The sequence below is a fragment of the Nasonia vitripennis genome, assembly GCF_009193385.2.
Source record: "Nasonia vitripennis strain AsymCx chromosome 2 unlocalized genomic scaffold, Nvit_psr_1.1 chr2_random0005, whole genome shotgun sequence".
In the NCBI taxonomy this organism is placed as follows: Eukaryota; Metazoa; Arthropoda; class Insecta; order Hymenoptera; family Pteromalidae; genus Nasonia; species Nasonia vitripennis.
In genome coordinates this window covers 1852030-1876297 of record NW_022279612.1, presented here as the reverse complement: position 1 = coordinate 1876297, position 24268 = coordinate 1852030, and the positions used below count along the sequence as shown (strand labels likewise).

The 24268-nt window shown below is 36.9% G+C and overlaps 1 protein-coding gene across 4 annotated transcripts in view; it reads right to left on the bottom strand.

Annotated features, from left to right (window-relative positions):
* The window catches only part of LOC100680190 (laccase-5), a 360660-nt gene that overhangs the window by 309980 nt on the left and 26412 nt on the right, over window positions 1-24268 (bottom strand). The window contains exon 1 of one of the 4 annotated variants that reach the window (XM_031925150.2): window positions 2745-3324. The exons of the other annotated variants lie outside the window; for them this stretch is intronic. Within the exon in view, the coding sequence (XP_031781010.1) occupies window positions 2745-2847 (103 nt within the window). The 5' untranslated portion in view covers window positions 2848-3324. Of the gene's footprint in view, window positions 1-2744; window positions 3325-24268 lie in introns of those variants that run through there. 4 annotated transcript variants of the gene reach the window in all.

The window sequence follows — 24268 nt, the reverse complement described above, 5'->3', positions numbered from 1 at the left end:
ATAATGAACTGACTGGGCTTAAAAAACAGAATAAAAATTTTACCATTTGATATTATTAATTTTAATTATTTTGCTGAAGGAACAATTTTCTTAACAAAATACTATGTCATTTACTAGAACGAGGGGTATAGAAGAAGTGTATCGCACATAAGCAGATGGGTGGGAAAATTCGTAAAATTCGCAAGGGAGGGACTTTAACGACGTGCAACGACACCCGTCTAAGAGGAAGCAAAAGTTTTGAGAAAAATAGTTTTTACATTTTAGCTCTTTACTTGAGAAACGCTGGACGAAATCGTTTAAAATTTTAGCAGCATATAGCTTTTTTTATAGTTAATCACCAAATAAAATTTTAAAGCATTTGACTTCATTGTTTTAGATATATAAGGAATCAGAAAATTAAAAAAAAAAATGCAAACCTCAATATCTTAAGAACCATAGGGGTTTGAAAGCTATGCAATGAACTTAGCCAAAATAAAATATTTACTTTACTCTATAATCTCAAGTGCAATAAGGACTTTTTACGTCCATAATCAAGGCACAAAACAAAATAATTTTTATAAGTTTTCGATTTATGACTGAAAAAATAAGTGTTCAGATCACTTGAAATTTTAATGGGATATAGTTTGACACGTGACACGTTGACATAATTTATTTTGTGACGTAATGACGTTCAGTTTTAGAGATATAAATTAAAAAAAATCATCTTTGTTATTTTATCTGCCGAACAAAGCGATCGATCCCGAGCACCAAACAAGAAAAAATAGGTGATTTTATTCTCTTTTAAATGCATTATAGCTAAATTGTTTGTAACAATGAGATGATTGAAAAAAACGCAAAATAGTGTTTTTCAGAAATCAAATAATGTCCATAAAAAAAGTTGAGAAAATAAAAAATAACTGTTTTTCCCGAATTTAGAATCAAAAAATAGTTATGCATGTCAAATTTTATTGATATTGATGGAGAAGTTCCGGAAATACTACGGTATACATACACACACACACAAGAACATTTTCTAAAAACACTTGATTTGAACTTCTGACTCACCAAAAAGTATTTTTTAGAAGTTTTGACGACACTCAAAATTTTACTATTACAAAGTTTCCTCTAGGAGGAAGCAAAAATAACAATTCTGGTAGTAACTAAATGCAAATAAGACAAGGGAAAATCGCAGTCAGTCGCAGCCGACAAAAATTTGACCTAGGCGACCGTCATAAACTTTTTTGAAGGGATCTGTTACAGCCGTTTACTGCCCCGAGCAAGGTGCTGTCTTGAAAGTTCTACGCTGATAAAGTAATATCCGTGAGCAGCAGAGTGCTCTAAAGATAGCAAAAATTGGGATTTTTAACACCATAACTTTGTTGAAAATAAATATTTTAATATAATAATCACGCGATTGATGTTCTAAGTGAAGACTATGTGTACCCAAACAATTTTTAACTTTGAGAAATATTATCATGCTCAAAATTTTCTCAATAATTAGAAGCAGTTTTTTAACATAGGTTTCCCATTTAAAAACTTTGTGAGCTTACAGAGACTAGAAAAATAACGTTATACGACATGCAGTCAGACGATAAATAGAACTCTTTCAAGATAGAGCGAACAAAACTTTTAAGTAGGATAATATGAATTTTAATTGAGGTTTGTGAACACCTAGACATTGGCTACTAGAATCCAGGGTAACGTACTGAACACTGTAAAGTGCACCGCCTAGACTTCATTTTTTGTACGCCGAACACTTGGACATCGTGTACAAAAGTCCTGGTTAAGGTACTCATCAAATGACGTATCTATACATTGAAAGTTGAATAGCATATAATTACCAAGACTAATTTTTTTCTCTTTAAAACACCTTGACGTTTTTTTTGCAGAGCTCCATGTGATCTGAGAATTTTTTGGGGAAGAACTCACGTAAGCATCAAATGTTTTGTACCATTGATAAGAAAAATTGAATTAAATAGGTATATTTAACATTTTTTATACTATAAGAACATATATTGAAAAAGAATAGTTTTTCGTGAAATAAAGGGTAATATAGACTAAAACAAATAAATGTCATATACGGTAGATTAATTTAAGCAATAACAGATTGAAAATAAACAAATTTTGTTTCTAGCTAAAGAGTTCTTACATTTATTGATATTTTTGCAAATAAAATCATTGAATTTAGTGGTGTTTTTTTTTTATCAATACGGGTCTCTCATCGTTATTACAGATTTATATCTTTAAATTGTAAAATTTAACGAAAAGACAGTATAAGCTACTATTTCTATAATATATTGTAAATTTCTCTACGTAAATAGTATATTCTTACATGACAGTTCTTTATAAAAGAGAAAATATATATACCGTCAACTTTTGCACTCTATACGGAAAAAATGGTCGGTAACAGTAACAAAGCGCTTCGCAAAATACGCACCAACTATATTTTTAGTTAATTTTACTAAGTAATTTGTAAGTATAATAAAAAAATTGGTAAGTTAGCTGCTTTTTGGTAACATTTATCAAGTTCTTAGTAAGGTTAACCAAAAATATAGTTGGTGCGTATTTCACCAAGCGCTTTGTTACTGTTGCCTACCGTTTTTTCCGTGTAGGTATATTAAAAATTTATATTAAATTGTATATAATACTCCAAGTACTCAAAACGCATATAGTATTTTAATGCATAATTTAATTAATTTATACATTTTCACAATGAAAAAAAATTTGTATCACTCTACGAAATTAAAACATGATAATATATTTACCATTTCCTTTCTTGTTGCTAGTAACTCGTGCACCTTCTTTTTCACACACGCTTATTATTAATTGAAAAAAACATATTTTAATAGCGTTCATTAATAACTTCATGTTGCCGTGAATTTCAGCTTAGGTTTGCTAAAATATTTAGTATCTTATTCGCGCTCTACGTTTGAGAGACAACACTTTTAAATGAATGCACTGAACACTAACCATAAAGATGCAAAAATATTAACTAATTGAATTTTTAATGAATCTGAGCAAGAAACCGAAGCCAAATTATTATAGCTGTAAATTTAGTATAGACGTTCAATAAATATTTTGAAGCCATTCTTTTTATTTACTACGATATTTGAGATACATTATGTCTGCTCGCACTGATACTAGTCTCGTAATAACTGATCACTCTAAACACGCACTTCAGTAAGATGTGTAGCATACGTATTTAATACTTATTGCTCCACCTTCGCAGATCACTATTGGTTCCTGGTCCGGTTTCATATCCAATAGTACATTCTCGCCTCCTTTCCAGATGCCTCCGTTGCAAGAGCAGTTGGTCAAAGAATAGTATGAGACATGTGGCATACCTAAAGTATGCCGTTACTCTCTTTCCCTTTTACCCATTCTCCTTCTCAGTTACTTTCTCTTACCCCCCCCTCCCTCGACCCGCACGTACCTGTCTGTTTTACTTTTTGCATAAATGAAAATTTCACTATAAATTTTGATTGAAAATATATATTTTATCTTGAATCACAAATTTTCCTTATTCCTATAAATAAAATGAGTTAGGAAATGACTCTTTTGGTGTTGCAAGCAAAATTTATTCAAAAGATTGTCTTTGAAGTCTAGGCCAAAATAACTGCTTTTTGTCTGAGTAGAGACTGTAAGCAGATCTAGCCTTTACAAAAAGTACTTTCTTATAAATACAACCACCATTACTTTAAAAAAATTCAACTATACACTTTTACTATTAATATTACAAGTTCAGATGAATATGAATAATGTTAGCAAATTTGAAGCCAAGAAAGAGTATCTCTGCAGAAAAAATTGTAAAAGTACACATGAATCTGATAAAATAAAACGCTTAAGTTTTTATCCATTGCGAGGCACCTCTGAAAAACTTTAAAAAGAAAATTAAATTGTTTAAACTTTAAACAAGAAAATAGAAAAATGGGTGTTGAGATAAGTATTAAACGAAAAAAAAACACTTTTATTTCATTGCACATTAATTCCTTTCTATATGTATATGATACCGAGTGACGATTTAAGAATTAACGATTTCTTTAATTGTTATTTAAGAAATCGTTCATTCTTAAATTGTCACTCGATATATATCGTTGAATTATAAAATGTATCTTTGCATTTTGTACATTTATACATATATGTACTTATCTCTTGAGCAGTAAATTATAGTAATTTTCTTTTGCGAGAGTTTGGTTACGGCTAATGTTCATACGCGCACTGGTAAGCTCCGAAAATAAGTTTTATTACTTTTAGGCTAGGTTTTATGTTTACGCCCGGTATGACGCACTCTCTGCTGCGTTAGCCTTCTTTGAGTTAAATAAACACTGATCCACGTTCATTTACGATGCAACAAATAGAAGGTTTTTGGCTTAGACTTAGAAGGTTTTTGGCAACTTCTAGCCTAAAAATCTGGTCCTGTTTCATTCATGTATAAATAAACCTACTACAGTATACGGCCTTGCTAAACAATTTGTTGCTGATACTTATACTCGAGGTAACTAGTATACTGCTTCTAGAGGCTATGAGAATATAGAAAGCTTACTTACAGCAATTCGACAAATTTGGACATTTTAACAATATAAGATTCTTTAAATAATAACTTATACATAAGATAACAAACACTTAACCTCAATAATCTAGAATAGAATCGTTTTTTTGACCTAAAATTAGGGACAAAAGTAGTCGTTTACCGACCAGCGGGAGAAAAAATGCAGCAAATTCATTGGCAAATCTTCTAAACTCGCGTAAAATTCAATAAGTGCAGTTTAAAACGCGAAAATCAGTACATGCGTTACAAAAAATATGGTGTCAACCAATGGCTAAGCGGGCTTTTTGGCCTCGTATGGTTGCAGTACTCGTCTGCGGCTCGTAAACTTGCCTTGACTCGTACTGCAAACTCCACACTCGGCCTAAAAAAGCTCACTTTACGCCCTTGGTACACAATATACTATTCTGTCCTAAATATTTTGCTAAAAGAGCAATTTTTGAGCAAAATATCATAATAATTAGAAAAATCTCATGTAAATCTGTATGGTACGACACTCATACATAAACATTAGCAAAATATCAAACAAGAAAACGATGCAGATAATAAAATACATATAGGTTAACAAGTTAATTCAAAGTATGAAGGAGTCTCGGTGCTTTGCGACATCACAATGAAAAAAAAAAAAATATATATATATATATATATATATATAAACTTATACTAGCTATCGGGGTGGTACCGCGCCTCTTGATTCTATTAAAAGAAAGTTGATGAAAAGCCTGTTACGCCTTTTTTAACTATACTATACTTGAAACGATCCATTTTGAACAATGAACTCTATTATTTATTTAATCTCGGCTGTACTTTAAAATATTTCTCCGTGCAACTCTTCATATTATATCCCTGTTGAAAATATATACCTGGATATCCAGGTGGATTTTCCATATGGATAATCTATATGGATTCCATATGGATATCCGCAGGGATATCTATCTAGTTTTTTCAAAAGTCAAGAAAATCAAAATTTTTTTTTGCGCCTGTTATGTATAGTTCATCTAACCAATAATGGTAGTACCATTCAGATGATAACACCAAAACTGGGGTTGTGAGCTCCAAAATCTTTAATTTTGTAGCATTACAAAAAATTTTAATTTCTATAAAATAATTAAAAAGTGAAAATTTTGGAGCTCACAACCCCAGTTTTGGTGTTATCATCTGGATGGTACTTCCATTAATGGTTAGATGAACTATACATAGCAGGCGCATAAAACATCTTTAATTGTCTTGACTTTCTAAAAAACTAGATGGATATCCATGCGTATATCCATATGGAATATCCACATGGAATCTAAATAAATCCATATGGAATCCACATGAATCCATATAGATTATCCATATGGAAAATCTACCTGGATATCCAGGTATATATTTTCAACAGGGATTGCATTTTTTATTCAATGAACGTGAAAAAAAAACTAAAAAAAACAAAAGCTTGTGTATTATGAGTATATATTTTGAGTAAAACTACTTTTTACGCACTGAATATGATTATATGTGCAAATGACTGAATCTGCAAAATATATATTATTTCATTCTAGAGGAAGCTTTATAATAGTAATTTTTAAAGTTTGTTTAAGAACATATTAGTAATTGATTTTGTGGTATAAGGAAGCAAAATACATGGTTTTTGAAAAATATCTGTGCAGATGTATGTGCACAGATATTTTTTGCACAGCCTTCAAGATGTGTGTGTGTGCGCGTGTGATAGTAAACGCATAGATATCATCTTCTATTAAATGAATTTTAATGTAGAATAGTAGAAATAATTTGCTGTGCCACATCATACCAAAACTGTGCCAAATCGTGCCATACTGAGTCATACTATGATCAATATATGTATATCAATTTAAACATTTGGTAATAGCTTGGCAAAGTATGGCACAGTGTAACACGGTGTAGCATGGTATGGCGCAGTATGTTCTTTACAAATATATCGTGCAGGATTAATTAAAAATAAAAATAATAGATCTGAGGTTTGATCGAACCGGGGTCTCCAGCGTGCTAGTCAAACACCTAACTCCCTGAGCTAATTTCTTATATATTCATTTAGATATATTTTGCTTCCTCCTAAAGGAAGCTTTGTAATAGTAAAATTTTGAGTTTCCTTAAAACTTCTAGAAAATACTTTTTGATGTGTTAGAAGTTTAAATCAAGTGTTTTTACAAAATGTACGTATGGATGTGTGTGTTTATGTATACCGTAATATTTCTGCAACTACTCCGTCAATATCAATAAAATTTGAAATGCTTATATATTTTTGGATTCTAAATTCAGGAAAAACAGTTATTTTTTATTATCTCAACTATATTTTTTTTATGGCCATTTTTTGATTTTTGAAAAACACTATTTTGCGTTTATTTCAATCATCTCATTGTTACAAACAATTTAGCTATAATGCATTTAAAAGAGAATAAAATCACCTACTTTTTCTTGTTTGGTGCTCAGGATCGACCGCTTTGTTCGGCAGATAAAATAACAAAGATGATTTTTTTTTTAATTTATATCTCTAAAACTGAACGTCATTACGTCACAAAATAAATTATGTCAACGTGTCACGTGTCAAACTATATCCCATTAAAATTTCAAGTTATTTGATTACTTATTTTTTTCAGTGACAAATCGAAAACTGAAAAAATGAGTTTTTTTGTGCCTTGATTACGGACGCAAAAAGGCCTTATTGCACTTGAGATTTCGGGAAAAAGTAGATATTTTATGTGTTTTGGCTAAGTTCATTGCACAGCTTTTAAACCTCTATGGTTCGTAAGATATCAAGGATTCAAATTTTTGGAAAATTTTTTAATTATTCATATCTCAAACAATGTAGTCAAATGCTTAAAAATTTTATTTGGTGATTCACCATAAAAAAAGCTATCTGCTGCTGAAATTTCAAACGATTTCATCGAGCAGTTTTAAACCAAAGAGCTAAAATGTAAAAAATCGTTTTCTCGAAAATTGCGCGAGCGACCTATCTAATGAATAGCATGTTGTTTTCATGGTTAGGTTGGTTAGGAACACATTTAAACATACGTGAATTTCTGTAAAAAAATTGACGACAGTGTTCATGTTCTATAATAAAAAACCGAGGAGTCTGCAAACTTTTGGACAATAAACCATCCAAAACTTATATAAAATTATGTATCAAAAACCGCCTCATACATTAGCAAACAGATAGATATATTAAAACAATATTTTATTTATTAGACCTATAAGTTTAGTTGGAGGAAGCTACGTGCCAGTGAATTGGCAGCGGTTTTTTGTTTTAACAAGCACCTAATATAAAATATTAATTGAATAAAATATTCTTAATCTCATAAACTATTTATTTGTTACGAACGGAGAGGAGACATAGTCAAAAGCGAAAAAGTAGACGACAGGACTTTAACTCGCGGACCTGAGAGCCAGAGGCCTGTGGTCTAACCACTGAGCTAACGTCTACGATGCATTCAAAGCGCATGCATCGCAGTATGACTTAGCTGCTCGACTCTTATCGCTGACTCGTCTCGCGGCTCGCGTTGCAGACGTGTGCGTCTGTGACACCACCCCCCTTTAAGGCGAAGCAGTCCTTGGCTTCAATGACAACCGTATTATCGACGGGCAGATTTTACTATGGCGATTCGTCGTGTATCACGAGATCGCAATCTGCATTACACCACACCAGAGGCCATTTTTAGAGCATGGTCTCTTCTGGACATGAATGCAACTAATTCATAGCTCTTCCAATGGGCAAAGCCAAGTAGAGGAGTGTGATGGTAAGGTAGGAATTGTCGTGGGTTCGAGAAGAGATCTGTTTTAGCTGGGTTCTAAACTGGTGATCTTCCCTGTAAGGGATGCCAGAAGCCTGTGCTCTGACCACTCAGCTAACGTCTACGATGCTTCCGAAGCGCATGCATCGCAGTACGACTCAGCTGCTCGACTCTTTTCGATGCTTTGTCTCGCTGCTCGCGTTGCAGACGTGTTCGTCTGTGACAAATTGTTGATATTTATGCAAAGTAAATATGTGTAAAACGTATAATATTTAAGACGTATACGAGAGCTTATATCAGCTACTTGTCATAAATATGAAAGAGCCTCAGTATGGAACACTGTGCAAAACTATGCAAAACTCTATTAAAAATTAAAAAAAAACGCGAAAACAATATTTTTATTTTGAAAAATTAGAATTGTGCCATACTGTGCCAGACTGTGTCAGACTATGCCAATCTGTAACAGTCCGAGCCAAGCTATTGCCAAATGTTTGAATTGATATATGAGTAGCACAGTGTGCACACATGGCACAGCTTAACACAGTGTGGCACAATTTCCATTTCAACTAGGGGTGCACTAGGTTTAGACTGAAGCCAAAAAATAATTAGTAAGTGTTTGTATGGAACAAAAATCAATTTTTTCTAAGTCGAAAATTCCGAAAAGCTTTTTTTTAAAGTCGGAGTATTGAACTTCGTTCATTTTTAAATTTCCCTTACAAAAGAATGATTGCGTTAATATATCCAATGTATCGAAATGTAAAACGTTTTCAAGTTATAATAGGCTTGCCCCAAGTTGTAAAAACAATAATTCTGTTATCAAGATATAAATAATAACGCAATTAGTTGTATTTTAAATAATCGAATCGAGTGAAAACATCAAGAGTGTACATCGCGCCTGCGTAGTGATGCTTTGAGCCAGACAGCAGCTTCGCAATACATAACCTTAAAATGGCATAATCCCACTTAAAAGTTTCGCTTTCTATATCTCCGGCTTAATATTATACATCATCTGATTGGTTAATTGAAAAAAGGCACGTTTGCATGCATGAGCTCCTAACGTCGAAAACCAATAGACGAAATGATGAAAGTTGCTAGTAATAAAAACATTCAACTCTCTTCGCTTGAGCAGTAAATGCGCCCTCTGGATAAATATTCTCATTCAGGCAGTAAACTCATCCGCGGGAAAAATCATTTACTTTTGCCCCTTGTTGCATAATAGTAAATTATGTAACAAGAGGCGAAAGTAGCAGATTTTTCCCGTAAGTGGGTTTACTGCCCAAGCTAGGAAAAAATATTCTCACGGGGGCAGTAATTAGCCAAGGGAAAATTTACTTTCGTCCCGTGTTGCATATCTATCTATCTACATAATATTAAAATTCTTTATTTTGGAAAAAGATGCCATCTGTGAGCATCCCTATATTTCGAGAAAATATTCTGCGAAAATTATGTTTTTAACATTGACTATTATCTTTGCATATGATCACATAGATTCATAACAAAAAATGTAATTTTTTCAAACATTAACAATAAACATTAGCAAAGTAGCGTACGTACGTACAAACATACATATCTCTTATTTAACACAGAAGAATATAATTTTTTTTTATACACTAATAGTGCAAGTTTAGATGTATAGAAATGCTAAATAAAAATTCTTAGGTGTGGTCCAAATCAGACGAGGCTAGGGATAATCCTGAGAAATATTCAAGCGATATGATATACAACTGGTATTTTTCGGCATATTTGATTTATATTCTCATCCTCGTAGACGATATCCCGTCTATCAGGGAGTCATCCTGGCACCTGGACATCGTCTACGAAAATACGGTTTTTTTCGGCATAATTGATTTTTATATGGTTCTCTTCTTCATAAACAATGTCCCGTCGATCAGAGAGTCATCCTTGCACCTGGTCTATGGTCATATTATTTGATTATATTAAAAGATAAATGACAAAGTATATTGATAAATATCATGTTATTTCAAAAGTTTATTTTAAAGTGCAATTTAGAAATGCAAAACACATAATATAATACGAACATTAATACAAAAGTTTTAGAGGATTATTGTTCAAAATGTATAATAATTTGTAATATTACTGCATTATAAGCAAGAAATAATTGCTTTTTGTGTTTGACAGATTTGAGACTGTCGTTATTATCAGATATAAATGTTCCAATAAAACTCACACATACATAACATCAGATGACATTTTTTTATTATATATATTTTTTAATCAGAAAATTAAATTTCATAAATATATACTTTTTATCATTGGTTTCAAATATTGATTTTAATCATTTCTTATATGTATTGATCGTTATGATTATTTTTAATCAATGATTTAAATTATCTGTCATTTTACAAATTGTATTGAAATTTTTGAATTGTAACAAAATTTCTTGTTTTTTTTTGTAATTGCAATCCAAATATATTATATACAGGTTGACTAAACCGATATAAAAAATATTTCCTTATTATTTTATTACACTATGTATTGCAATGCTAAAACATTATATAAACATATTTAATATCACAAAATATGTAGTTTGTATTTTTTTTAAAAATGCTCCATAATGACATTATAAACAATATATGTAATACGCGACCCAAGCGAGCGTTTTTTACTAGTAGTATTTTATTTCAGTTTTAATCGAAAGGCCACTATTTGTGCCTATAAAGTAGGGTCAAAAATTTTTTAAATTTAAAAAATTTGTCAAAATTGAAAAAAATTTGAATTTTTTTCTCGCGAATTTTTTTCTTTTTTCTGCAAATTTCTCATTTTTCCGCAAATTTTTATTCGTCCTGCTAAATTCTTACTTTTTCCGCAAATTTCTTATTTTTATAAATTTTATTTGCAGGAAAAATATGCTACTTCCACCCCGCGTTTCAGGCACAAAAAGTGGCAATTTTGGTCGAGTGTGAAACAAAACTTTTTTTGGCCGCTAAATTTTGTTGACCTATTTAAGGGGCAAAAAAGTTTTTTTCAAAACGTAGACATGAATTGGACCTAATTTTATACCAGAAAGTAGTGTCGAAAATCGTTCATTCCAAGTCTGTGTAAAAAAGTTCGAACTCCAGCTTGGAAAAATGACCATATTCCCGCAAGGGCAAAAACAGGTAATTTTTTCCCGCTGTAAGCCTTTGGCGCCCTTGATTCCGACTTGCGCTGAACACCCCACCCTCGCTTGAAATAGCCTATTTTTCCCCTTGATGCACAATGTACTATTTTTGCTCGCTAAAATAACTTTTTTGGCTGCCGATCAAAAAAGAGTTTTAGTTCCGATTAATAGTGGATTTTTGTAACACACGAAGGGTTTTCACGTTTTTTTACTTATTAATAAAGACGACGAAAGTAACTATTTTTAAGTGTCAGCCCTAAAAAGCTATTTTAGCAAGCAAAAAAGTTTTTTTGCCTTATTAAGTGGGCAAAAATAGTATATTGTGTACCAAGGGCGTAAAGTGGGCTATTTGAGACCAAGTGTGGAGTTTGCACGAGCCAAGGCGAGTTAGCCCGAGCCGAAGGCGAGGGCGTTTACTAGCCGCAGTCGAGTGGGAGAGAGAGAGAGAAAGAGAGAGAGAGAGAGAGAGAGAGAGAGAGAGAGAGAGAGAGAGAGAGAGAGAGAGAGAGAGAGAGAGAGAGAGAGAGAGATTAGATTAGATTAGATAGTATTTATTTGCGTACATTATGTTGTACAATAATAAGATTTAGCATTATGAGGTGAAAGTAGAATACAGTAAGTTGAGGCGTGTTTAGATTATGTATAGTGTAAAAGTGTACCGATGGTGAAAATGAATAGCGCGAGAATGAGTAGGTGTGTGCGTGTGCATGGGTGTGTATGAGTTATGTGTTTTCGAGTTGAAAGTAGTAATCTTTAGCAAGTTTTCTGAAGGTGACCGTAGATGAGGTGTTTCTGATGTGAGATGGCAGGCTATTCCATAAGTATGAGGCGCTGATATGAAACGAGTTCCTCAGCGTCTCAGTCGCGAAGGCAGGTATTTCCAGAGGTGTCACCTCGCCCCTCACAGGCCGGAGCGAGACGCGGAAGTCAAAAAAGGCCAGTACGTATGATGGTATGACCGAGTTAAACATTTTACGAAGGAAGCAGACTGTGAAGTACTTCCTGCGTCCGTCAGTGGTTAGCCACTGCAGCTCCCGCCTGTAAGGGGAGATGTGCTCATCTCTCCTTACACCATAGATGTACCGGATTCCTGTATTCACGAGCCTCTGTAGTTTTAAGTCGAGTTCCTGCGTCAAGTTACAGTATACAAGAGAACAGTAGTCGATGCTCGGAAATAGGAGTGCTTGCACGAGATGTTTGCGCAATCTGAGACTGGTACTCTTTCTAAAAAAGTAAAGCCTGTACATTAGCGAGTGAGCACGTTTACACACTTGTGTAACGTGCTCCTTCTACGAGAGTTTAGAGTCAAGCACCAGTCCCAGATTACGCACAGAGGATTCAAAGCTGACCTGGGCACCCCCGATATTAATGAAAGTGTTAGCTGTTGAGGGAAGTAGATTTATGTAGTATGGGGAGCCCAGGATAATTGCTTTGGTTTTTGTAACATTAAGTTTAAGCTTGTTTTGCGCAGCCCAGCCCATTATCCTCTCGGCATTAGCACTCATCTTGTTTGATAAAGAATCGAGCTCCTTGAGGTGGCAATGACTGTAAATTTGCAAGTCATCCGCGTAAATAAGATGGGAACCATCGGAGTCTAGACAGAAACCGATGTCGTTGATGTACAATGCAAACAGCAGGGGACCTAAGACGGAGCCCTGCGGAACGCCGATGTTAAGACGCTGCGAAGAGGAACGCTCGCTATTGTCACCAACGACGGCTTGCTCTCTCCCAGGGAGATAGGAGGCAAACCAGCGGATAACCTGCTTAGAGAAGCCGAAAGTGGATAGCTTCCTCAGGAGCCGGACATGACAAACAGTGTCAAACGCCTTGCTAAAATCAAAGAGAAGAAGGAGTCTCACTTTATTTTTGTTTATCCCGATCCTGACATCATCAGTTAGCTTAATTAGGTCAGACTGAGTGCTGTGGCCAGTGCGGAAGCCTGTTTGATATTTGTCTAGTAAGAGCCTTGATTCAAGGTATAGAGATTGAGGTATTGAGACTTGCCTGTGCACCAGCCACTCCAGGGCCTTGGAGAGAAAGCAGAGATGTGAAATCGGACGGTAGTCAGTCAGGGCTATTGATGAACTGACTTTGTTGAGTGCACGCACAAGTGACAATTTCCAGGCAGATGGTCGCAGAGTCGCTTCTCCAGCGTGCCCAGACGCTGCTCAATTTTAGAAATCCTCTCCGACATGATTTTCTGGGTCTTAAGGGCCTCCATTTCAGCATTACGTATGTCGTCCAGTGCACCGCGAATGTCCCTCAAAGCGGCCTCAATGTACGGCGTAGGTATTGTTGTTACTCCATCCGAGCGGGTTGGTGAGGGATTTCTCGACGTGTTGGCTGATGGTGGTGCTGACCTCGTCTGCGTGGTGGGTGAACATTTGCTGAACGACATGGGCTCTTACGTGTTTTTATGGTGTTAATTAATGACAGGAAATTTGGGATGCTTTAAGTTGGCGGAGGAGTGTTTCTCTTATGGGAAAATATATGGAGGATATAATATAGGGTCGTGTGTTTTTAAATAAATAAGATTGTGATTTAAGAGTAAAAAAAATGTTTATAGCAGCAGGCGACTTATTTTCTGCCTGTTTGTTATTTGGAAAATTTACAGCTTGATTTTCGTAAAATTTTACAAGTAATTTTTGTAGATTATTTGCATACAATGTTGTTAATTCTAAGTATAAAATATCAAAGTAGTATTTTAAAAAGTAAGCGTCTTTGGAGGCGTCAAACTGCTCTTAAACATTTTGTCGTACAACTTTTGTATTATTTTCAAGGCGTAATTTGAAAATATTTTCGTTATCGGTGTCATAAAGATCTTCTTTTTTGACGAAGCATAAAAGCTCTTCTATGATGTAGTCTGTGCAGTTGTTGACTGACGATGAGATGCGTTCTAAGCGTCGATAGCGTTCGCCGATACAAATGGCTGCTTTTTTTAGTCCGTGAAAAGTCCGTCTTTGTAGTATAGTTACAGGGGTGAAAAATGTATTCCCCTTGTTAGTAGGCTCTTTGAGAATGTTGTGGAAAAGAATTGATTTTACGCCGAAGGATGTAGTGAAGCGTATCTGTATTGTCATCAAGTGAGATTTTTCCGGGGTTGTTATTGATGCAACAACTTGAAAAGCATTACAATATAAATGATGAAGACAATACTGAGGATTTAGGTAGTAATACCATAACCGTAACGAATAATGTATTGCATCGGACAGCTTTACACGAAGTAATATTTGTTAACGAAGAGAAAACTTGTTCTGTAGTGCTAAAAAAGAGACGCTTTGTTAATCCGAAAATATCGTATCGCTACGGTTATAAAAAAAGTAAATTGTTTTAATAATTTTTAGCTAATCGTCGGTATTTGGCGTTTTGCGGTGCTGAAAACGCGTGTAGATGCAGCGCAAACAACTGTGCTATTCCGAACTGCAATCAGTATCCGGAGTATGAGAAGAGTCTGACGGGTCTTAAATGGCACAGCCTTCTACATAGTTTAGTACAGACAAAATATATGTTGCGCCACCGATACTATAACGAACTAATATCGACAATAAATTTGTTTAAATATAATAATAATAATATAACAATGAGCGTGTGTATAAAAGGTTTATTTAAGAAATATGTATGTACTGATTGTATGTCTTCAAAAATCTGTCGCCCTTCTTGCTCTAAATCTAAAGTGAGACTGGTTAGGGAAAACTAAGTATCGGACTTGATGCATATGATACACAAAAATGTGATAAGTTCTATAGAGTTTGGTTGTTCGAATATTCAGGGAAATTATAAAATGGCAAAAATAGATGTAAGATTTAAATGTAAAGCGCATAGACATGTTGTATAAATGTATAAAAATAATTTTTTGTATAAATAAATGTATTTTCACACAAAATTATTTTTGTGTACATTATTTCAATAACGCGTTTTTCTTATGAGAATGTGCTCGTCTTGTAGTGTTCTGTAAATTAGCTGTTATGCTGAATCTTTATTCGCAGAAGGTTAAGCATGTAGAAATTTTCTGGCTTTTTTATTGCACGGCTGCAGACTAGATCGCAGGTAAAGGGGTCGTAAGCAAGGGGCGGATAAAGCGGAGGAGGGACGAGAGTGGTGGATAGAGCTCAAGAGCGTATAAATGCCAAAACTCAATAGGCCCAGATACACACTTGTCAGCAAACTGTCGTAGCAGCAGCTTCATCAGTTCCGCCAATAGTACTACCAAAACCAGCAGTAGTATCTAGTCAAATGTCCTGCTAACACCTCCAACAGCATCGTAACGCTTGCAGCAGTAGTTGACATAGTAGGAGGATAAACTATAAAGTATTTATTCTAAATCAAATTTTTTTTTAAATTTCAAATATTAGCTGTCTGAATTTTTTTTCTGGTTTTAGCCGAAAAAATGTGTGCAACGGATTCCACGCCCGAGGCTATACTCAATGTTGATAGCATGCTGCTTAAGCAAGCTTCGTATCAGGCGGCGAACTAGAGGGCGTACACTCCAGCGATCTCGCTACCTTCTGTTTGGGATGAAGAGTGGATAGATTTGGAGGAGTATGGACGAAATTACTATTCATACCGTCCGCAGAACCAGCCCAATTACCAAGTTGGTTTGGAGGATACTGAGGACGGGAGAGATTAGATTAGATTAGATTATTTATTTGCTGTACAATGTGTGTAGGTGTGCTTGAAGGCGCGTGTGTGTGTGTGTGTGTTTGTAGTTTTGTTTAATGATGGTGATGTATGAGACTGTATGAGAGGTAAGTGCTTGGTTTGCTATGAGGGTGATTACGAATTACGAATTTTCAAGGCTACAAAAGTATTTTTTAGCCTCGCTTTTGAAATGATTGATGGGTATGATATCTCATAATCGTGAGGGTAATGAATTCCAAAGGAATGCGGCGATTATGTGAAATGAATTCCTCAGCGCCTCCGACGAGAAAGGAGGTATCGCTTCACCTCTCACAGGACGGAGTGCGACGTGGAAGTCAAAGTAGGCAATTAAATAAGATGGTTTAGCATTGTTAAAGAGCTTTCTCAAGAAGCAGGCCGCAAAGTACTTCCTACGTCCGGCAGTGGTGAGCCATTGCAGCTCGCGCCTGTAAGGCGTTATGTGCTCGTCCCTCTTAAGACCATAGATGTAACGTATACCTGCGTTAACCAATCTTAGTAGTTTAATGTCGAGTTCTTGTGTCAAGTTGCAGTAAACCAGTGAGCAGAAGTCTATGATCGGGAACAGTAGGGCCTGGACGAGGTGTTTGCGCAGACCGAGGTTCGTGCTTTTCCTGAAAAAGTATAGTCTATATATAAGAGAGTGAGTACGCTTACACATTTGTGTTACGTGCTCTTTCCAGGTTAGTTTGGAGTCAAGCACGACCCCCAGGCTGCGCACAGAAGATTCAAAATCGACCCGGGCTACCCCTATATTGATGTAAGTGTTAGCCATTGTAGGTAGAGCATTGATATAGTAGGGCGAGCCCAGAACGATCGCCTTAGTTTTGAGGACATTGAGTTTTAGATTGTTTTGCTCAGCCCAGCACCTTATCCTCTCGGCATTAGCTCTCATTCTGTCGTAACAGGAGTCAAGCTCCTCGAGGTGGCACTGGGTGTAGATCTGCAGGTCATCCGCATAGATCAGATGTGCAATATCCACGTCCAAACAGAGGCTTATGTCATTGACGTACAGTGCAAAAAGTAGAGGGCCCAGTACGGATCCTTGAGGACTCCCGTATTGAGCGATAGGTATGAAGATAGTTGATTGTCGTCACCAATGACGGCCTGCTGTCTGCCCGTGAGATAAGATGCAATCCATCGGATGACCTGCTTAGAAAAACCGAAAGAGGTTAGCTTTCTAAGGAGCTTGGCGTGACACATAGTGTCAAACGCCTTGCTAAAATCAAAAAGAAGAAGAAGTGAGACCTTCTTTTTGTCTATTCCAAGCCTGACATCATCAGTCAGCTTTATTAAGCCGGACTGTGTGCTGTGACCGGTACGAAAACCTGTCTGTAGGTCATCAAGGAAGAGCCTAGTTTCTAGGTAATGAGAAAGCTGCCTATGTACCAGCCACTCCAGCGCCTTGGATAGAAAACATAAGAGTGAGATCGGACGATAGTCAGTGGTGGATTTTGGAGAACTGACTTTGTTGAGTGCACGCACCAGTGACCTTTTCCAGTCCCAGGGGAAGCATGACTCGCTCAAGGACAGGTTAAAGATACGACATAATATGGGCGCGAGTACTGGCATGGCCTTGGAGACAAAAACCTGTGGGATGCCATCAGTTCCCCTGGCCTGAGTGGTGAAATGCTGAACTGCGGCCAACACGAACGATTCCGTAATCTCACTGAAGCTGAAGTGGACAGGATATTCCAGACTATCAAGTGATTGCAGTTGTTCGTCGACAGAAGGGGCGAGTGGATCATTGGATATCCCGCTGAAGTATCTGTTAAGATCATCTGTTGAGAAGCGAGATGGAGTGGTTTCCTTGGAGGTGGTGATTCCAAGTTTCTCGAGTTCTCTCCAGATTTCCCCTACGTCTGTTATGTTTGATAGTCGTGAGTGATAGTAGTTCAGTTTGGCTTCCTCGACCTGTTTATGTGCGTTATTTACTGCTAGTGTATAAAGAAGTTGATCTCGAGGATGACATGTCCTGCGAAATATCATGTATAGTCTGTCCCGCTTAGTCACAAGGTCTCGAAGAGCCGAGGTGAACCACGGGTGTCGTGTGGGTCCTGGCGTTACAGTCCGTAATGGGGCGAGCTGATTGATAGCGTTCGTTAGGTTGGTGTTGAGAGTGTTGATGCATGCGTCAAGGGATGATGTGTCGATTGTAGACCAGTCACATGTGTTGAGGTAGTTGTTTAGTTTTTCAGCACTGATGCCTTTGTAATTTCTATAGGAGTATGTTCTAGGTGCTTGCCGTGGAATTTGCAAGTCGAGTGTAGCCGTAATGAGGAGAGGATGTGTTGGAGGAGCTGTCAGAGTTGACAGACAAAGACTTGACTGACTTGGCATATGCTACGTTCGGATCCTTGAGCAGGCTCTTATCGCCAGAGGTGTTTGCTTACAACCACTTCCTGTCATCATCATCTCTGCGGAGGGTGATTCTGTACAGGTATACTATTTACCTGCAACGCCAAGTCCTTCGCCGCGAGACTCGTCGCCTCTACGTTTTTGGCCTCCATTGTCGCCGACCCCGCCAACGTTCATTGGGGCTGAAGAATGAATAGATTTGAAGGACTACGTTACTATCCATACCGTCCATAGAACCAGCCCAGTTATCGGGTTGGTTTAGAGAATGCTGAGGATAGGGAGACATATGCTACGTTCGGATCCTTGAGCCGACTGTCGTCGCCAGAGGTGTTTGCTTACGGTCACTTCCTAGTGCTTCACAAGATCTCAAGAGTATTCTTGGTCTTGTCTTGTCTTGTCTTGATTTTCAAAACAATATTCAAGACAATAATGCAAACTTTCGAGACAATACCAAGACTCATGGGACCAAGAATCTTGATCTTGTCAATAATTCTTGATTTAAAAATTAGACGCGAATTTTAGAAAAGACTAGTCACTATTAAGCGTATTATTTTCATTAGTAATTAAAATATTAAAAGTAAATAATACAAGCTTCCCTAGTAGAAACGTCGCGAACCATTCGCCAACGGCTGGCCAATTTTATGAAGTTTGACCAATAGTTCCGCCAGCCATTGGCCAACAGACGCGTTTATTTCGTCACATTTTTACACTATCCACACTACACTACGAGACACTCTTTTCTCTGATGCTTCTTGCTTGTGCGCGCACGCCTGAAGACGGATCGAAACTGACCCATTGGTTTGTTTTTATCTAATCATTCATAAATCATTCGCTGTACTAAAAAGTGCTTGCTTTAACGCGTCTATAAGCCACGCCGGTAAGGTGTTGCGTCGCTACGCGTCGATTAGCCACTGCATTGCTCGTCGCCGCGCCGTGGAGTTTTAAGAGATATAGAGTTTCATTATACCGCCACGCTAGTCGTCACGTATATAACAACAAATTTTGTTTTGGCTCTAATGCTCAGCAAGAACTCGCTCGGAAGACTTATAGACAAAACTGCTGCAGAGCTTTCAGCTATCTTTGCTCAGAGTGACTTCATGGAAAGGCAGTTTTATGATCCTTCCTCGTAGAAGGAACCATAGCCCAAACCCTAGTTTATATCGTCGGTCCCTACGAAGAGTAGTGCGGTTCAGATTTGCTACGAAGACTAGTGCAGTTCAGATTTGCCGCAAAGACCAGTACATTTCAGATTTTTCCCACGTGAAAAAATGCAATCATTTTGGAGATAAACAAATAGTTATTCTGGTTAAAATTAATAAAATTGAAATATTTTTCGAGTTGCCGAACAAATTTTTAAAAATTTGGAAATTTTAAATGTTGTTATGAGATTTCATATTCTTTAGTGAAAGTATTAAAAATGATTAATTTCGGAGGCACAAACCCTCATTTTCCGCACTACCATCTGCAAATTTAAAGTATTTAAGATTATAATTATTTCGAACTAAATATTTATGTAATTAAATAACATACTAAAATTACATTAAAAAGTTTCATGAAGCTAAAGTATTTCAATATTTCTAAAAAGTCAAAGTCACATATCAAAACTACATAAAGAAATACATAATTTTAATAAATCACAAAATCACGTCAATATTTTCACCAGGGTATTAGAACATAATGTATATTTTTTCAATTTAAGGTTTATATAAATAAAATAAAACGATGTAAAAAAAGTTTGCAACCTAACGTCTGTAATTTGAAATAGCTACAAGCCATTTTTGTTCAATAGCTGATATATGATGGTCTATAATGCGGAAGAATATAATCTAAACCACATACGATTGCATGCGGCGGCAACATCGGAAAATTGTTTTCTAAAACGTGACAAATACGACGATTTTCTTTGACGATGTATTGCGTACAAACTCCACGTTCAAGTAGAGATCGCCTCTGGCTGCGATAAAAAATAAAATTAGCTTTACATTATGACGGGCGATATTAGCACGTCATAAGCTCAGCATGCCGCGAGAAGAAAGACTTGTACTAAATTCACACTGTTACAGGTACCAGCGCTGGCAAGGCGGGGAGAGCCGCTGGACGACGCGAGAGAGGCGGAGAGAGATTAGATTAGATTAGATTAGATTTATTTGACGTACAATATGTTGTACGATAAATTGTATACAGCAGCAATAGTAGTACAGCAAAAATGTGTATTGTGAAAGTATGATAATGTGAAGATGGGTCAAGCGAGAGTGTGTGAGTGTGTGCGTTTGCGTGAGTGTGTACAGGCGTGTGTGTGTGTGCGTTTGAGTGAATGTGTACAAGCGAATTCAAGTGTTTGTGTTTTCAAGCTCAAGAAAGTGCTCTTTAGCTAGTCTCTTGAAACCTGAGACAGATGTAGTGTTACGAATGTGAGATGGCAGGTTGTTCCATAGGTATGAGGCGCTGATATGAAACGAGTTCCTCAGCGTCTCCGTCGCGAATGTCGGAATATCCAGAGGTATCACCTCCCCCCTAACAGGCCGAAGTGTCACGCGGAAGTCAAAGTATGCCAGTACGTATGATGGTACGGCTGTGTTAAACATTTTTCTTAGAAAACAAACAGTGAAATACTTCCTGCATCCGGCAGTGGTTAGCCACTGCAACTCCCGCCTGTATGGGGAAATGTGCTCATCTCTTCTTACACCATAGATGTACCGAATTCCTGTATTCACGAGCCTCTAAAGTTTTAGGTCGAGTTCCTGCGAAACTAAGAGAGGGAGAGAGAGAGAAAATTCGGCGACACGCGAATGAGACGCGTGCCGCCAGATACGATCCGACCTTTGAACTGACTCCTCGCGAGACGCTCAGTACTTTCGGGAGATAGCTGTTAGGAGAGTAAAAGTTGAAGTGTGTGAGTGTGCGTGCGTATACGACATTGCGTCTCTCTACCGCATCCGGAACTGCACCGATGGGGTTCCGACCCAGCCGCCTCCGCGGGCTTGCGTCTCGCATATGTACGAGATCGCAGCATAACTGGCCTGGCCGGAACCTATTCAGCACTAGGTGCTATCCCGAAGACTCTCTTTCTCGAGAGTAACGAGGTCTACGGACCTTGATTATAGCGGAGCTGGAAACTGAGCCACTGCATCCAGTACACCGTTATATTGGGGGCGAATCGCAGCAAGAAGCGTTCCTACAAATTAAAACGCTGATAGCTTCGGCTCCAATCCTACATAGTCCATCATTCGACGAAACTTTCACGATTCAGACGGATGCTAGTGACACCGGCCTGGGTGCAGTGTTGACTCAAGTCCATGATAGCGAAGAACGCGTGTTAAGCTTTGCGAGCCGCACCCTGTCAAAAGCCGACAGAAATTACTCTGTCACTGAACGCGAATGTTTGGCTGTATTGTGGGCGATACGCAAATTTAGAGCCTATGTTGAGGGTTATCACTTCCAAGTTATTACCGACCACAGTAGTCTGAAGTGGCTGCGTAATATGCGTAACCCCAACGGTCGCTTAGCTAGGTGGGCTCTCGAATTGCAAGCCTATGATTTCGAGATTATCCATCGAAAGGGCTCATTACATTGCGTACCAGACGCCTTATCCCGAATGTACGAGGATGAAGACGAGAATACGCCCTTAGCCACACTCGGTATAGGAGGAAAATTTACAGACGACCCATGGTATACTGACATGTGTGCCAAGGTAAGGGAAAACCCAACCGATCATCCAAACTGGAAGATTTCGGAGGGCAGACTGTATCATCTACGTCCTGATCCTCTCTTAGACGATATCCTAGACGAACAGGACGAATGGAAAATGGTTTTGCCACCAGAGAAGACCGTAGAAGCGATGCGGGAATCGCACTGCGAGCCCACAGCTGGTCACTTGGGCCGCCGCAAGACTTACGAGCGAATCACACGATACTTCTACTGGAAGGGAATGTATAGAGATGTAAGTAACTTTGTTCGTACTTGCACGGTCTGCCAGCAGTGCAAGGTAGAACAAGCGTTACCCGCTGGGTTAATGGGTCAGAGAAGAGTCCCTGGACCCTGGGAAATTGTCGCCGCTGACATTATGGGTCCGTTCCCCCGGTCGACTCAAGGTTACCAATACATCCTAATACATATTATTGTTTTTTTTTAATATTTTGTTTTTGGCATTATCTGTAACTCCTTTAAATGTAATTTTTTTCAGAAGGTGCTTTGTAATAATCCAACACTAGCAAGGAATGCTCGCTTCGCTCGCGATTAACAAATTAATTGTGATGATATTTACAAATTAATTATAATGATATTTAATTATTTAACGTGTCATCATTAAATATATTATTGAATATTAGATGTACACTTGATGGTAGTTAATTCTTGTGGAACGTTTTTGAAATGCTCCAATCAGATTTCCGGATCGATAAAATCTAACCAATCAAAAGCACGATTCCAAAAACGTTCCAAGAGAATTAACCACCGTCAAGTACAAGTGAATATATTCAATACAGCCAACATTTTATAAAAGTAGTTATAGCTACTAGTACACAGGACCGGTTTTAAAATTTGCCTTGATACACAGCTGTCCTCAATGAAAGAGTATCTGAATAAAGGAAACACACTACTGACCTACAACGATTTTAAAAGTTTACTAGTAAAAATAAAACGAGCTCAAAATCCATCGAATATTATATCTGTGTACAGTAAGGACATGGAAGCATTTTCTAAATTCCTAAAAGCCATCCACGCCAACATTAAAAATAGCAGTATTAAAAGATGTACCCTGCTCCTGAAAAAAATCCAAAATAGTGATAACACTTACTCTACCACTCCCAACGTCACACCGAGCCAATCTGACGATAAATAAATTTAAGATGGAGAAATTAATTTATAAAGATTTAAATATAGCATTTTAGAACTGTTGTAATATAGTATTATAATCCTGATTAGTGTACCAAAATGGTACTCGTCGCGCCATATATTGACTGTCGACGATTTCTTGCAGTCAGACGAGCTCACGCATGCCTCGCGACTATACTCTAAACACTGACTATGCTGTATACTCTATTCTGTTTCTCTTGCCTGTAAGACTACGAGTAAAGCGGACGTACTGTTGACTATGGCTATTGCCATGTATAAATAAACTACTATTATTCATTAAACATTAACCTTAGTGTTCTCAATTTATCCACGCTTATCAACATGGTAGCAGAGCGTGGTTGGTATTTCAAACTCAGTTTTACATCAACCTTCGGGATGTAAAAATAATTTCTTCATAAATATGAGGTTAGTAAAACCACGTGGAAAAGAAGTTAACGGTTGTTGTAAATAAAGTGAATCGCACAGTGAAAAATTAAGCAATGAAATTAAAGGAGAAATTATGAAAACTGTAGCTTATTTGAAAAATCGCACAATTGCGAATACGGCAGAGAATAAAACTCCTTACGGAATATTTTTTGGTAAAAAACCGAATGTTGATCATTTAAAAATTTATGGAAGTCGAGTTTTTGTAAGAGTTCCAGAAGCATTACGAAAAAGCAAATGGGATAATAAAGCACAATTAGGCGTATTAGTAGGCTATGTCGAAAATGGATATAGAGTTTTAGTCAATGGTAGAGTAATTAATACTAAACACGTTCAAATAGTTAAAAAAAATACTCAATTAATTTATAAAATTTTAACAATTCCAAAAATTTTGAAAAATCAACAAATTTTAACAATTCCAAAACTTGAAAAATCCAAAAATTTTAACAATTCCAAAAATTAAAAAAATGTTGGTGACGAAAGTGCTCACTTTCGCCTTAAGATATATGTGTGTTTGGGTGTGTTTTGTGTACACATACACAAAGAAACACTAAAAAGGCCTTTTGCCCAGGCTTGAAAAACTCG